The following is a 17,186-nucleotide window of genomic DNA, read 5'->3' on the forward strand; positions in this document are numbered from 1 at the left end:
TAGGTAAGTAAACACACACACACACATATAGGCAAGAAAGAGAGGAGGGTGGGCAGACTGCGTATTTTTGGATTGCCAGAAAGCCTTTGATACAGTACCACACAAGAGACTATAGTGCACCAGCTGGATATGCAGTAAGGAGTGAAAGGGAAAGTTCTCCCTTATTTTTAAAGATTGATGATTTATAAAAATTAAGGCACCCAAGAGGTGGCACGGGCATGAATAGCACGTAATTATTTTTAAAGATTGATTGATTGATGAAGATTAAGCCACCCAAAAGGTGGCACGGGAACGAATAGCCCGTAAGTGGTGGCCCTTTTGTGCCATTACCAGTATCAAGAGCTGATACTGGAGATCTGTGGAGGTGCGACTGCACCCTGCGTGACGGGAAATGTCTCCCGTGATAATTTTAAATGTTTTTGTTCCATTATATATGAAAGAGAGATCTGTTACCAATAAATATGCAGTGTGTTATGAAAAGATCGATATAACTTTGTTAGAAATTATAATGATTTAGTTTGGCCTTAGTGGAGAACTGGATTTGATAGCTGAATAGCATATAACGCGCCATGGTAATTGTCAAAATAAACTATAAATAAATGTGTTTACTATAATCAAAATAAGGTCTTTTTTAAAAAGTAAAATTGTTACCCATTGATTGCGCACGTTTTCTCTTATGGGATCATTCCTTGGTGGGATGTGATTGCGTGGGTAACTTAATTGGGTTTCTATGGGGTCTGGCTGGCGGGAGTGACGTATATATTACTCAGAATTCGTTAGTGAGCTTTGAAATGGAGGAATTACATGAACACGCATGAAGATTAGCCGTTAATCTATTTAATTTACCGTTGGTTGAATGTACTAACGCCTAATAACGACGAAATCCGACGTTACTTCGAGGAACGGGAGGAAGTACTTTCAAGGCTTCAGAGAGCGGAAGGAAGTACTATTAAGGCTTCAGAGAGCGGGTGGGAACAAAAGGAAGTACTTTGAGGACTTCAGAGAATGGGTGGGAACAAGAGAAAATGGAAGGAAGTACTTTTAAGGCTTCAGAGAACGAGTGGGAACGGGAGGAAGCGAGAAGGAAGAGAAGGGAGAGAGAGGGAACGGGAAAGAACGGAAGGAAATACTTTAAAAGTTTCAGAGTGCGGGATGGAACGGAAGGGAACGAGAGAAAGTACTTTTAAGGCTTCAGAGAGTGGGAGGGAACGGGAGGAAGTACTTTTAAAACTTCGGAGTGCGGGCTCTGCTGCTGCTATGATTTGTTTCACTGAATCTATCTCAGCTCAGATTGTGACAGATTCGATCTGTCACAGCTCGAAGTGCCATTTAAGCAGGTTCGAATCCTCATGGTTCCTACTGATTTTTTCATTAAAGATAATCATATTTTCATTTCAAATTAAAAAAATAATAATATATTGTCCTTTGTCCTGCTGCTCAGAATAAAAATAAATAATTAACGTTGTCTCGTACAATGGTCATGCGGGAAAAAGTTTACAAAGTGCTTCTAAAATTCATCCGGGACTGATTCTCGCGCTGGGGTGAAGGGGCATAAGGCTCGTTGTCTGTGCTTAGTGATGGGATTGATTGATTGGTGAAGATTAAGCCCCCCAAAAGGTGGCACGGGCATGAATAGCCCGTTAGTGATGGCCCTTTTGAGCCAGTATCAATAGATGATACTAGAGATCTGTGGAAGTACGACTGCACCCTGCGTGACGGGAGAGAACAGGGTATATCCCGTCTAGAACAGAGAACATCCTGTCTAGTGATGGGGTATATTCACCTCTGTTAAATGAACATGTTGTTGTGACGATAAGGGAGGTGTTACACCGTGTCGACTGAGCGACCTGCAGTTCGTCGCGTTTATGATGGCCGTCTCAGTCGTTACGACCCCTTGTTAAAACCAAAAGGTAATCTCGGTTGCAACATTCTTTTGGGAGGACACATAGGGAGCAAATATATATATTTTAGTGTGTCAGGAAAGGAGGCAGTTTAACGGTCTCGGGAGAAAGAGAATCTGTCGATCACTCTGAATGGTTCTTTGACACTAAGAAGGCGGAGGAGCTCCGGTTTGCCGACGACGCGGCACCTCTGTCTGGCTCGGGGGGGGAGGGGGGGGAGGGAAGGACGTACTTGTGATCCTCTTGTGTTGCCTTAAGATTTTGAGATTCCTAGTCGTCTTCTTTTTGGTTCGCAACGGAGGAGGTATACAGACCCGTTGGTGTTTTATTGTATGGGACGCTGGCCTGCCTCCGTCACGTCATCAGTGATGGTCTGCCTCCGTCACGTCATCGAATGTGGAGCTATTTAACGGAGCAGGGTATTTTAAAATTAGTACAGTCTTCCATATAATATCCACGTTTTCTCTATCTACTTGAAAACCGTTCTCTTAAACCGCTAACAGAGGATACACTTTTGTATACTATTAAATTCTATTATTGATAATCATAATTTTCATTGTGTCGGGGGACAGGAAGCCAGAGTGTATTCATTCAAGTTAGGCTTATATCGAGGTCTCCGCCCCAGCTTTAATTACTGACCCCCCCAGGATGCAACCCCACAACAGGATGACTATCCCCTGAGTACCTACTAAATCCCTGTTAAAAAAAATAGGTAAACAGGTTACTGCAAGGTGATCAGATGCATTAGGTGAAAAGAAATGTGCCCAACCATTTTTGTCCCGCCCGGGATTCGAACCCGAAATTTTCGATTGTGCGTCGAGAGCGAACCCGACTATACTAACGGGACAATAAAATATGATATATACGAATAAAATTCGTATAGTGCAATTTACTTATAAATGACAGACAGGCACAGAGAATAAGATAAAGACAGGCAAACATAGAGACGAAGAAACAGAGACAGAGAAAAACAGGCAGACAGCTAGAAAAAAGGTAGACAGATATAAAAAAAGTGAGAGAAAGATTTCAGCAAACAGAGAAAGAGACAGACACAGAGACAGATATTAAGACTGACAGACAGGTAGACCGACAGCAAGAGACAGAGTGAAAGATATACATACAGAGAGAGAAAAAAATAGAGACAAACAGAGGAACAGATAAAGAGAGAAAACCGGAGAGACAGACAAGCAGACACACAGACCTGGAGAGAGAGACAGACACAGAGAGAGATAGAGGCAGATATAGACAGTCATATATGCTTAGAGATACAGAGAGACAAGAGACAGTCTGTCTCTCTGGACTCTCTCTCTCTCTCTCTCTCTCTCTCTCTCTCTCTCTCTCTCTCTCTCTCTCTCTCTCTCTCTCTCTCTCTCTCCCTTCAATACAGTAACGCTATATCTTTCATTGAAACGCAAGAAACGACCACATACAGAAAACTGGCACATTGAAACAAGTTTTTCTCCTGTTGGCTAGAAAACCCTTGATTCGTGGGGGGACAATATGCACTGAAGATCCTGAAAGAATTGGCCGATAAACTAATTATGATAACATAAGACCAAAGAGCAGTAAGTTTGTACTTCCAGCGCCTTAATGTCTCCGTTCAGAGAGGAAATATTTTCTGCATCTTGGGCATGTGTCTAGCCCTGAGAAGCTCGAGAAAGTGTTGCAACTGTAATAGGTGTTAAATAGGGTTGTGATGCTTTCAAAATTATGCTACAAAATATAATCCATTTGTTGTGTTCTTCATTGTACTTGTAATATATGTACATTATAGTTATGCATTTTGTAACCAATTTTGCAACCATGTACAATATAGAGCATAATAAGAGTAATAATAATAAGAAGAATGACAATAAAGAGGTGGTAGGAGAAGCAAATACTCGTACGAATTCAGAGACAAAAGATTAGATTTTCGAATTTCCCATTTCTTAAGTTTCCAGTACAGTAATTGGTATCCCCATACTCCCAGTTAATACCCCCCTCTCAGTTTCCACGTGTAATTCCTATTTCGGATACAACAATTCTTATTCTCGATTCCCGTCTCAAGATTCTCATTGTTTCAGCACTGTGATAAGGTGCTTTGGCTAGGTGCTGAGTGGGACACTGAGGAGGCCTGGAGTGGGTGCTGAGTGAGGCACTGAGGAGCCATGGAGGAAAGGAGCTGAGGGAAGCGCTTATGGGAACACTGAAGAGGAGGGACTCCGCTGAGAGGGAGAAGCTGAGGGCCAAGAAGCTGAGAAGCTGAGGGCCATACGAGGACAGTGCTAGTGAGGGTTTTGCAAAATATCTCAAGAGTTGAAAACTTAACTAGATGTGTTTATGTGGCGAGGGGGGGGGGGGCGGTGAGGGAGCGGGAGTTCACTCCCTGTATCTGTTACATGCGATTGTGCACGTACTCACCTAGTTGAGCTCACCTAGTTGAGCTTGCGGGGGTTGAACTCTGGCTCTTTGGTCCCGCACCTCAACTGTCAATTAACTGGTGTACAGATTCCTGAGCCTATTGGGCTCTATCATATTTACATTTAAAACTGTGTATGGAGTCAGCCTCCACCAAATCACTGCCTAATGCATTCCACCTGTTAACTACTCTGACGCTGAAAAAGTTCTTTCTAACGTCCCTGTGGCTCATTTGGGTACTCAGTTTCCACCTGTGTCCCCTTGTTCGCGTACCACCCGTGTTAAACAGTTTATCTTTATCTACCCTGTTAATTCCTCTGAGAATTTTGTAGGTAGTGATCATGTCTCCCCTTACTCTTCTGTCTTCTAGGGTCGTGAGGTGCATTTCTCGCAGCCTTTCCCTCGTAACTTATACCTCTTAGTTCTGGGACTAGCCTTGTGGCATATCTCTGAACTTTTTCAAGCTTCGCCTTGTGCTTGACAAGGTACGGGCTCCATGCTGGGGCCGCATACTCCAGGATTGGTCTTACATATGTGGTATACAAGGTTCTGAAGGATTCCTTACACAGGTTCCTGAAGGCAGTTCTAATGTTAGCCAGCCTCGCATACGCCGCAGATGTTATTCTTTTGATCTGGGCTTCAGGAGACAGGGTTGGTGTGATATCAACTCCAAGATCCTTCTCTCTGTCCGTTTCATGAAGGACTTCATCTCCCATTCTGCATCCTGTGTCTGGTCTGTTTCCATTGCCTAGTTTCATTACCTTACATTTACTCGGGTTGAACTTTAGTAGCCATTTGCTGGACCATTCATGCAGTCTGTCTAGATCATTTTGTAGTCTCATACTGTCTTCCTCCGTCTTAATCCTCCTCATAATTTTTGCATCATCAGCAAACAATGAGAGGAATGATTCTATACCATCTGGAAGATCATTTACATATATAAGAAACAGTATGGGTCCAAGGACTGAACCTTGCGGGACCCCACTGGTGACGTCTCCCTAATCTGATACCTCACCCCGCACAGTGACTCGCTGCCTTCTGTTACTTAGGTACTCCCTTATCCAATGGAGTACCTTCCCTTTCACTCCGGCCTGCATCTCCAGCTTTCGCACTAGTCTCTGGTGTGGCACTGTGTCAAAGGCTTTCTGGCAATCCAAAAATATGCATTCTGCCCACCCCCTCTTGCCTGATTCTTGTTGCCTAGGTGTGTGTGTGTGTGTGTGTGTGTGTGTGTGTGTGTGTGTGTGTGTGTACTCACCTAATTATACTCACCTAATTGTGCTTGCGGGGGTTGAGCTCTGGCTCTTTGGTCCCGCCTCTCAACCGTCAATCAACTGGTGTACAGATTCCTGAGCCTATTGGGCTCTATCATATCTACATTTGAAACTGTGTATGGAGTCAGCCTCCACCACATCACTTCCTAATGCATTCCATTTACTAACTACTCTGACACTGAAAAAGTTCTTTCTAACGTCTCTGTGGCTCATTTGGGTACTCAGCTTCCACCTGTGTCCCCTTGTTCGCGTCCCACCAGTGTTGAATAGTTCATCCTTGTTTACCCGGTCGATTCCCCTGAGGATTTTGTAGGTTGTGATCATGTCCCCTCTTACTCTTCTGTCTTCCAGTGTCGTGAGGTGCATTTCCCGCAGCCTTTCCTCATAACTCATGCCTCTTAGTTCTGGGACTAGTCTAGTAGCATACCTTTGGACTTTTTCCAGCTTCGTCTTGTGCTTGACAAGGTACGGGCTCCATGCTGGGGCCGCATACTCCAGGATTGGTCTTACATATGTGGTGTACAAGATTCTGAATGATTCCTTACACAGGTTCCTGAACGCCGTTCTGATGTTAGCCAGCCTCGCATATGCCGCAGTGTGTGTGTGGGCGCATGTGCTGTAGCACGTACAGCAGAGGGACTCCTACCCCCCCACACATGAGTATAGTTTATGATCACTCTGGCGGAGAGTTGACCCCAGGCCGGATTGTACCGCTGCAAGGGACCCCCTCACTGGAGAGTGTTCTACAGTAGCCACTCACCGCGGCCACTTTCTCCACCCACTGCCGTAATAGAGGCCATATTCATATTGATTCCTGTGGATTTTCGTATTGACTTCTGTTCCCCCCAAGATCTTGTAAGGAAGTTAACGTGAGAGTTCTTCAGACTAACACTGAGGTTCCAAATGATTTTTTCTTAATTATACTTTGTAATATTAGTTCCTTTGAAAAGCGCTTTCTCTCATCTATCACACTCTCTCTTCATATGTCTCCCTCTCTTCTCTCTCTCTCTCTCTCTCTCTCTCTCTCTCTCTCTCTCTCTCTCTCTCTCTCTCTTTCTCTCTCTCTCTCTCTCTCTCTCTCTCTCTCTCTCTCTCTCTCTCTCTCTCTCTCTCTCTCTCTCTCTCTCTCTCTCTCTCTCTCTCTCTCTCTCTCTTTACACAGATTGGAACAGACACCCTCGTTTCGAACAGACTGAGAGCTTTTCCTTCCTATTGCTCATGGTAAGTTTTGAACAATAGTTTTCCTGGAATACGAACCGTAAATTGATTAAAAATCAGGTATCCAATCATTGCTGGGTGAACAGAGGCGTACAGTTAATGATTGACGACTAATCAGTTGCCCCCTGCCCAGGATACGAACCTAGGCCAAATTGCTCGCGGAGCGCGGGTCGAGTGTGTTACTGTGCCACAACTAACACACACACACACACACACACACACACACACACACACACACACACACACACACACACACACACACACACACACACCACACAAAGAGCCAAAGCTCAACCCCCGCAAAACACAACTAGATGAGTACACATCTAGTTGTGACCAAAGACCAAACTTTAACCAAAGGCTCGACCAAAGGCTTGACCAAACTTTGACCAGACCTAGACCAAAGGCTCGTAGAGCATCTGGAGAGAAATAACTTTGTAAAGCACCACCAACATGGGTTCAGAGATGGTAAATCGTGCCTCACAGGTTTAATAGAATTTTATGACCAGGCAACGAAAATTAGGCAGGAAAGAGAAGGGTGGGCCGACTGCATTTTCCTGGATTGCCAAAAAGCCTTTGACACAGTACCCCATAAAAGGCTGTTAAAAAAGTTGGAGCAACAGGCAGGAGTAAAAGGGAAGGTGCTCCAGTGGATAAGGGAGTACTTAAGCAACAGGAAACAGCGAGTAACGGTGAGGGGGGAGACATCAGAGTGGCGAGATGTCACCAGCGGAGTCCCACAGGGCTCAGTACTTGGACCCATCCTGTTTCTAATATATGTGAACGATCTTCCAGAGGGTATAGACTCATTCCTCTCGATGTTTGCTGATGATGCAAAAATTATGAGAAGAATCAAGACGGATGAAGATAGACAGAGACTACAGGATGACCTGGATAAACTGGAGGAATGGTCTAGAAAATGGCTGCTGAAGTTCAACTCGGGAAAGTGTAAGGTGATGAAATTAGGCGAAGGGAGCAGGAGGCTGAACACAAGGTATCATCTGGGAGGGGAAATCCTGCAAGAATCAAATAGAGAGAAGGATCTGGGGGGTTGATATCACACCGAACCTGTCCCCAGAGGCCCACATCAAAAGAATATCATCAGCGGCATATGCTAGACTGGCCAACATAAGAACTGCCTTCAGAAACTTGTGTAAGGAATCTTTCAGAACCCTGTATACCACTTATGTAAGACCAATTCTGGAGTATGCAGCTCCAGCCTGGAGTCCATACCTAGCTAAACACAAGACAAAGTTAGAGAAGATTCAGCGGTATGCCACCAGGCTCGTCCTGGAACTGAGAGGATTGAGCTACGAGGAAAGGCTAAAGGAGCTGAACCTCACATCCCTGGAAAACAGAAGAGTAAGGGGAGACATGATAACCACCTACAAAATTCTCAGGGGAATTGACAGGGTGGACAAAGACAAACTCTTCAGCACGGGTGGGACACGAACAAGGGGACACAGGTGGAAACTTAGTACCCAGATGAGCCACAGAGACGTTAGAAAGAATTTTTTCAGTGTCAGAGTAGTTAATAAATGGAATGCACTAGGAAGTGATGTGATGGAGGCTGACTCCATACACAGTTTCAAATATAGATATGATAGAGCCCAGTAGGCTCAGGAATCTGTACACCAGTTGATTGACAGTTGAGAGGCGGGACCAAAGAGCCAAAGCTCAACCCCCGCAAGCACAATTAGGTGAGTACAATTAGGTGAGTACACACACACTCTCTCTCTCTCTCTCTCTCTCTCTCTCTCTCTCTCTCTCTCTCTCTCTCTCTCTCTCTCTCTCTCTCTCTCTCTCTCTCTCTCTCTCTCTCTCTCTCTAAATGTTTTTGTAATGTCAAATATATATGAGAAGGAGCGGTGATACAGCAAGTGGCCTGAGTGTGGTGGCATTGTGGCGGCCAGTGTGTGTAGCACCCCCTGGCACGTGGCTGGTTCAGCACTCCCTCACAATGGTGTTATACGAAGTCCTTCACCCTCCCTCCCTCTCTCTCTCTCTTTCCTTCCCCCTCCCTCCTTCCCGCCTCTCTATTCCTCCTTCCTACTCTCTCTCCAGCTTTCACTCCCTCTTTCTCTACCCCCTTCCTTCCCCCCCTCTCTCTCTCTCTCTCTCTCTCTCTCTCTCTCTCTCTCTCTCTCTCTCTCTCTCTCTCTCTCTCTCTCTCTCTCTCTTTCTCTCTCACCGAATCTCTCGACAAATTCCTCCCCTCTCATCCTCACATGCCGTACTCAGTTATGCAACCATCATTAATATACAATATTAAGAGGGTTGAGAGCTGAATATATTATTAGTGGGTGTGATTAGCATTAAAAGTTAATTGACGCTGGTACCATTAAGACCGGGTCGCTATAGGGGGGTTCTAGTTATCGCGTTAGTTGGTTAGAGAGAGAGAGAGAGAGAGAGAGAGAGAGAGAGAGAGAGAGAGAGAGAGAGAGAGAGAGAGAGAGAGAGAGAGAGAGAGAGAGAGAGAGAGAGAGAGATTTTTATTTCAAAATGATCTTGAAATTGTCCACGTCTTTGACCATTCCCAAATAAATTTAAATTTTCTCTCTTACACAATGTTTTGTCTGGTAACAGCGTGAAGATCTGTTGGAAAAGTCTTGGTTCTCGTAACAAGTTTCTGGAAACAATTTGCCTCTTCAGCTACAAATAGCTTGATTGCCTGTCGCCGTCTCTGGCGTTTATTCATGTTATTGAATGTTTTAAGCATGTTCTAGATAGGTGCTCAGGTAAGTTGGGACACAGAGAGAGAGAGAGAGACAGAGAGAGAGAGAGAGACTTAGAGCTGTGGTAAAAGTATTAAAAGTGTGTCAATGCTTCCATAATGGGGATATTCTATTGTCAGAGCGACAGGGATATGGATAATATGATACACATTATCACAAGAGATGATCTGTGATGTCACTAGTAGAGACCTTGTGACGTCACTAACATAAACCTTGGCGTCCGGCTATGTATATTATTATTGGCACTAACAAAGGGTTGTGGTTGGTGGAACTGCCTTGCTACGTCACTGGCCAAGGCTGTATTGGTGGAGCGAGCTTGTTACGTCACTGGTTATAGCTAAGGTGGGCGGAGCTACGCTTCTTGCGTCACAGATAAGAAGTCAACAGCTCATGTTTATATATATATGACATGACTCCAGTAAAGTCCTTATACATCACCACTCTATACACCGAAAGGTGTATCCCACCTCACGATATGCCATATAGGACTAAAGTGTATTCTCAGTGGATACACTATGTTCAGAGCTAAAGTATAATTATTGACTGGTCAGTAAAGCAATTGCTGTGACCTTAACTATCCCGTGAACAAGAAAACCTAGTTTTCACATCAGAAACAAAGTATATCCTGTTTCTCGGCTTATATATAAGGAAAATGTACTCTTAGTGGATATTGTGGCATGAGTATGGTGGCAACCAGTTCATCCACTCTCACAATCCCTGCTCTTGTAGCAGGCACATGAGAAGTTAGTCTCAGTTACACGTTTAGATCCGCAACAACAGATATGAGATACAATACAAAACAAACACAGCCTTTATTAAGAGATGAGAGATGTAAATAAATAAGATATTTGTTACACACTAACACACACAAACAAAACAATTAGATATTCAAGAGGCACGTGTGAGAAATGTGTATAAGACTTGATACTCTTTATAACTGGAGGCTCGCACCCGCTTGCTATAGCGGGCCGGAGTTCGTGGGATTCGAACTCTGGCCGGACCAGAGTTCGTGGGATTGCACATAATGCGTGCCTGAGAACGAAGTCGGGATTTTTAAAGTTCTTTACAAAATCAAATTGTTCAGAGACGTGTTTCCACACATGGACATAATCTTTGAAGAAAACACTTGATCCTGTGAGACGTTTGGCTCCAGATATTGATCCAAGGTACTAACATAACGACGCTCCAACTTCTCATCTATATCGTCTTTGTCTCCTGTATATTATCATGCTTGTGGGCACGAAGCTTCCATGGCGACAACGGGCGTTGTATTCTTTGTCAACAGTCACCTCATGTTTACAACTTAATCATGTTGGTGTTTAGACACTCAGTTGACTCCCTGTATTCCCAGAAGAGTAGGTTGGGTATCGGAAATTTCAGACATAGGTTGTGATTTACTTCAACTGCCTCACCCTTTACGCCAATGCTTAGAAACCAATCAACACAGCCCAAGCAAATTATCGACTACTGTTCAAGGCTGTCACGTCTAATATACGTCTGAAAGCTCCTCCCTAGTCTATCTGGACCAATAAATAAATGGAATATACTGGACTGATATTCAGAGAGCTGAAGCTCAACCCCCCGCAAGCATATCAAGGCAAGTACAAACGTCCTACGGTGCAGGAAAGGCAGCATTCTCACTCTGACAGACCTCAGATGGAAACACTGTGATTTGCTAATGCATATGCAGGATCTTTTGTTTAAACTGTTAGTTGGGTGTTCAGGGTAGGTTGAGGCAAGGAGTTGGGTCGCGGGCCGCATGCGGATAGCTAGCGGGCCCCATGTTTGGGTGGTCTATGATCTTCAGTCTTACACATGGGAAAGAGTTGATAAGATCGCTGGTGTGAGTAGAATTAGTAGAGGAAAGAGTTTGAACCCCATCCACGCCCTCTCTCTACTTCCTCTCTTCGCACTCCTGTCCTCTTCTCTCCGTATCTCTCCATCTCCCCCATCATGTTCCTTCATTTCTATTTACGTCTTAGCTCCTCAGGTGTCTCACGTCCCTAGGACCTTCCCCCCCCCCTTCTCTCTCCCACGTGTCTCACTCCCTCCCTCTCATATTTCATCTTGCTTCACATCTCTCAAGCCCCCTCTTCATCCCCTCCCCCCCTCTTCCCTTCTAACCCTCAAACCCCCCTTTCCCCTTCCCCCCTAGCTCGTACCCCACCCCCCTTCCCCCAATCTCCCATTCCTCCCTACCCACTCTTCCCCCACCACCTTCTCTGCTTAACTCTGGTTATCTGATAAGAATAATTGGTACCGCTATAATTGCGAGAGTTTTATAGTCAGAAGCTCTCCGGAGGTCTTCAGCGCCACTCACTAACTCGCCTCAAATCATTAACGTCAACAATGTAAAACAAACAAACACAAAAAAGCGTGTTTGGGCAATTAATTGCTCGCGCTTTTTGTGTATTCACGTGGGAATGAGATTGCGTCATCTTTTGCGTGCGTTGCGTGAGGTACGATCATTAACGGCCAGCTCTCCCTGCACGCTATGAGAGAGGAGGGGGGGGGGGGATATGGCTATACGTCATTGGCCAGGATTCATCATTCATTATCACAAGCACTTTACGAAACTTATACATCTTTCTTCGGGGATGGTTAATTCACTGCAAGGCTGTTTATAACAATAATTACTACGCTCGATTGTGAAGCTTCCAAGTTGTAAACTCTTGAATAAATGAGAAACAAAGCTATAATGTTTAAGGAAAGATGTAGGGGTTTGTACTGATGATGTACCCTAACCTAACCTAACCTAACCGATGTTTAGAAAACGTGGATATTTGAGAGCAGCTCCGTCTCACTGTACTTCGTAATTTGTACGTTGGGGGGGACGATTAAGTACAGAATGAGGACGAATTAGCTGTGAGGACAGAGTGGACGGGCTCTTGTCTGGCACTTCAGATTCCCTTCACGTCGTGTTATAGAATTTTACAGTAGTTCCCTGGTGGTTGATGCTCACAGTTGATGCTCACAGTTGATGCTCACAGTTGATGCTCACAGTTGATGCTCACAGTTGATGCTCACAGTTGATGCTCACAGTTGATGCTCACAGTTGATCCTCACAGTTGATGCTCACAGTTGATGCTCACAGTTGATCCTCACAGTTGATGCTCACAGTTGATGCTCACAGTTGATGCTCACAGTTGATGCTCACAGTTGATCCTCACAGTTGATGCTCACAGTTGATGCTCACAGTTGATCCTCACAGTTGATGCTCACAGTTGATCCTCACAGTTGATGCTCACAGTTGATGCTCACAGTTGATCCTCACAGTTGATGCTCACAGTTGATCCTCACAGTTGATGCTCACAGTTGATCCTCACAGTTGATGCTCACAGTTGATGCTCACAGTTGATGCTCACAGTTGATCCTCACAGTTGATGCTCACAGTTGATGCTCACAGTTGATGCTCACAGTTGATGCTCACACTTGATGCTCACAGTTGATCCTCACAGTTGATCCTCACAGTTGATCCTCACAGTTGATGTTCACGGTTGTCGTCAGCAGAACATCTTAGTCTCTCAACATGTGCCAGTTCCAATACATGAATAAGTTGTCTCATATCCACGTTCAAGTCATTGTCATAAGGAGAGAGAATACTCCTGTATAATGATGGGGCCCAAGAGCTACAGGCGTAAGGTCGCGATACCAGACAGGTCGTGAGGTATCACACTCACTTGAGGTATCACAAGGGGTCGCGATACCACACGTATACATCACCAGGTCTGTCATGGTTATCCCCTACACCCGTTGTGGGTGTAGGGGGATAACCTACACCCACAACGTGATAACCTGTAGGGTGTGCTCAGAAGAGGAGGCAGTCTGGTCGACCATTTAGATCGGCACGCAGAGAGGCGATTAATAATGAAATGTGATTTTTTTTGTACTTACAGTGAGGCCGACCCCCTCAATATTTAATCTACCATCACACGTAGAGGTTCGGAAGGGGTATGATCACTGGTCTCAAGCTCGCTCGTAGCGGGACACTGCTTATGATACATGGGATGACGGAGCAGCCCGTCCTCCAAGATTTCCCAACGGTCAAGAAACTGTCGTACTAAAATACCTTTATCCTAACCTATCACTGGACCCAAAACAGAAAACAGGACAGTATGTTAATTTCGCGAGCCGCCACCATTTTCTATTACGACAATTTTTGACCTTAGGTGGAGTATACGTCAAAATGCGACGTTCTATTAGAAGTATAGATTGAAATCCCGACATGATGATACTTGACGCGACGAGGTCCTCTCAGGTAGCGTGGTGCCCTTTCCACAACGACCGCAAGTGGTATCTTACGCAGATACACTTGCAAGCAGGTAAACACACACACACTCCAGGAACGCACGGGGCATGGCAGGTGCTTGTAGGTGGGGCCAGGAGGCATATACCATCATCATGTTGCTACAGTGAGCGAGGTGCTCGCTTAAGCGGCAGCTATACTAGTGTACTCGAGCGGCGGGACACTGGTGGCGGCGGCCGCCAAGTTAGTTGTCCTCTGACAGGCGTCTGAGGCAAAATCAAGAAACCTCTGACAGGCGTCTGAGGCAAAATCAAGAAACCTCTGACAGGCGTCTGAGGCAAAATCAAGAAACCTCTGACAGGCGTCTGAGGCAAAATCAAGAAACCTCTGACAGGCGTCTGAGGCAAAATCAAGAAACCTCTGACAGGAGTCTGAAGCAAAATCAAGAAACCTCTGACAGGCGTCTGAGGCAAAATCAAGAAACCTCTGACAGGCGTCTGAGGCAAAATCAAGAAACCTCTGACAGGCGTCTGAGGCAAAATCAAGAAACCTCTGACAGGCGTCTGAGGCAAAATCAAGAAACCTCTGACAGGCGTCTGAGGCAAAATCAAGAAACCTCTGACAGGAGTCTGAAGCAAAATCAAGAAACCTCTGACAGGCGTCTGAGGCAAAATCAAGAAACCTCTGACAGGAGTCTGAAGCAAAATCAAGAAACCTCTGACAGGCGTCTGAGGCAAAATCAAGAAACCTCTGACAGGCGTCTGAGGCAAAATCAAGAAACCTCTGACAGGCGTCTGAGGCAAAATCAAGAAACCTCTGACAGGCGTCTGAGGCAAAATCAAGAAACCACTGACAGGAGTCTGAAGCAAAATCAAGAAACCTCTGACAGGCGTCTGAGGCAAAATCAAGAAACCTCTGACAGGCGTCTGAGGCAAAATCAAGAAACCTCTGACAGGCGTCTGAGGCAAAATCAAGAAACCTCTGACAGGCGTCTGAGGCAAAATCAAGAAACCTCTGACAGGAGTCTGAGGCAAAATCAAGAAAAACAACTCAGCATTGACTCTTAACTTAGTTCACTCTAGGTCACTGACTCATGGCCGCTTCTGTTTACAGATCACTTCCATATCTCCCTTTATCACCAACGGTTTATTGATACCAGCCTTTTTTTGTGTGTGTGAGATGGACAGAGTTTCTTTCACCTGATGTTCCTGTTCACCTAGCAGTAAATAGGTACCCGGGAGTTAGACAGCTGCTGCGGGCTGCTTCCTGGGGATGTGTATATATGTGTGTGTGTGCGTGTTAAATAGAGAAATGTATATGAAGTAGATATAATAGAGGAAAAATAGATTGGTTAGAAAGGCCTGGGGTCCAAGAGATAATAGCTCGATTATGCAGACACAAATAATAAATGCAAATAGTAAATTACACACACACACACACACACACACACACACACACACACACACACACACACACACACACACACACACACACACACACACACACACACACACTCACACACACACACACACGCACACACACGCACACACACGCACACACACGCACACACACACACACACACACACACACACACACACACACACACACACACACACACACACACACACATACACCACACACACACACACACACACACACACACACACACACACACACACACACACACACACACACACACACACACACAAACACACACACACGGGCTACGTGAGGTCCGGCACGTCATCGAGAGCTCGTTTCGTTGATGTGTTCGTCTCTCCTATTACCCACCGCTGGGTGAAAGGCAGCCGGCGTTACGTGAAGCTCAGTGACCCTGGGAGAGCCGCTGCCGTCCTTGAAGAAGTCGCTGCCCTTCCTGGAGACGTCGCTGCCATCCCTGGTGACACTGTTGTTCCGAAAAATTCCCCCTTTTGCCATTCGTATATATAAGTTAAAAGAGAGTAATATTAGCGTGCCGGATAACAGTGTAAATGATATTCAAAATTGAATTCAACGGTGTATTCTCGTCGACGCTAAAGGAAGACACAGTCACGTCGAACCTTTAGGGGAGTATCTGGTCCTGTCGACCCTTACAGAGACAGACACAAGCCTGTCGACGCTAGCAGGAAGTGTCCAGCTACGTCGACTCTACCTCTGCTTAAACCCCTACAGTCCCACACCACCACCACCACCTACAGTCCTACATCATCACCTTAAACCATGCACCCACCTGACACACACTAAGCATTTAATCACACAAGACAATATTTCTTTCTCATTTGCTAATTAGTCAACCAGATGACTAATTACAAGTGTGATTAAATCACACTTGTAAGAGGCTTGGCATTTGGGCACGGACACCAACCCCTCACCAGCCCAGGCAGAGGCAATCCAGCTCGAGCACAGACCGAGTCTATCCGGCTCTTGACGACAACCACTATTCCACCCACACTCGGGAATCAGAGAACTCTAAAACAGTTAACTGATTATCATTTACCAGATATTATGCCGGCCGTGGAGGTTCAGATATAGAGGCATTGCTTGAGGAAAAGGTCCCTGGAAGCATACAGTCTGACTTTAAACATCTTCATTGTGGACATTTCGGTGGCTGGAATGTGACTCGTGCTTCTTAGGGAATATCCATAGCGGAATGCTGACTTGCATGGTTGATGGGGGGGGGCTTGCTAGCTATGCTAGTTAAGCAAAGCTAGGCACTGAAAACTAGTGTGATCACAGTGCTAGAACGTTAGAGAAACTGAATATAGGCAATTGCATAGACATACATGCGTGTGCATGGGAATACATGGGGAATACATAGAATTACACAGGAAGAAACAGATAACTTAAAACTTTTCCATCTCTATCGAGGTCATCTCTTTATTATTATTATCGATATTATTATCATCAATAATATCTAATTATCTGGGTAAATTATCAACCGGTTCTCATCCCACTCTACGAAAGGGGAAGGGGGAAGGGAAGGGGGTAGAAGTATGACGCAGCATCGTTCTCTGTTGAAAACCGGTTTGAAATTTAAAAAAAAAAAATAAGAGTTTTTGTAGAACCTAATTTATATACTAATGCCACTATACTGTTAGTGACTTTACTACTTTAACTGGGGTAGTGGCTGTTGCTGCTGCTGCTGCTGCTCCACTGCTTCTATTGCTACAACTGTACTGCTTCTACTGCTACTATTGTACTGCTTCTACTGCTACTATTGTACTGCTTCTACTGCTACTATTGTACTGCTTCTACTGCTACTATTGTACTGCTCCTACTGCTACTATTGTACTGCTTCTACTGCTACTATTGTACTGCTCCTACTGCTACTATTGTACTGCTTCTGCTGCTGCTATTGTACTGCTCCTACTGCTACTATTGTACTGCTTCTACTGCTACTATTGTACTGCTCCTA

At 45.1% G+C, this 17,186-nt stretch overlaps 1 protein-coding gene across 1 annotated transcript; it reads right to left on the bottom strand.

Annotated features, from left to right (window-relative positions):
* Window positions 1-13,954: 13,954 nt before the first annotated feature.
* LOC123765196 (uncharacterized) lies at window positions 13,955-15,709 on the bottom strand. Its single transcript, XM_045753675.2, has 2 exons — window positions 15,559-15,709; window positions 13,955-14,796 (listed from the first exon to the last, which is right to left on the bottom strand). The coding sequence occupies exons 1-2, from the start codon at window positions 15,707-15,709 to the stop codon at window positions 13,955-13,957; spliced, it is 993 nt and encodes a 330-aa protein (XP_045609631.2).
* Between the last annotated feature and the right edge of the window lie 1,477 nt (window positions 15,710-17,186).

This window comes from Procambarus clarkii, chromosome 29, assembly GCF_040958095.1.
Source record: "Procambarus clarkii isolate CNS0578487 chromosome 29, FALCON_Pclarkii_2.0, whole genome shotgun sequence".
NCBI classification, from domain to species: domain Eukaryota; kingdom Metazoa; phylum Arthropoda; class Malacostraca; order Decapoda; family Cambaridae; genus Procambarus; species Procambarus clarkii.

Excerpts from the sequence above, each read along its gene's own strand:
- LOC123765196 (XM_045753675.2), bottom strand. The coding sequence starts at position 15,709 with ATGGCAAAAGGGGGAATTTTTCGGAACAACAGTGTCACCAGGGATGGC. Across the intron at positions 14,797-15,558 it reads TGCCTTTCACCCAGCGGTGG|ACTCCTGTCAGAGGTTTCTT; the intron begins GTAATAGGAGAG and ends ATTTTGCCTCAG.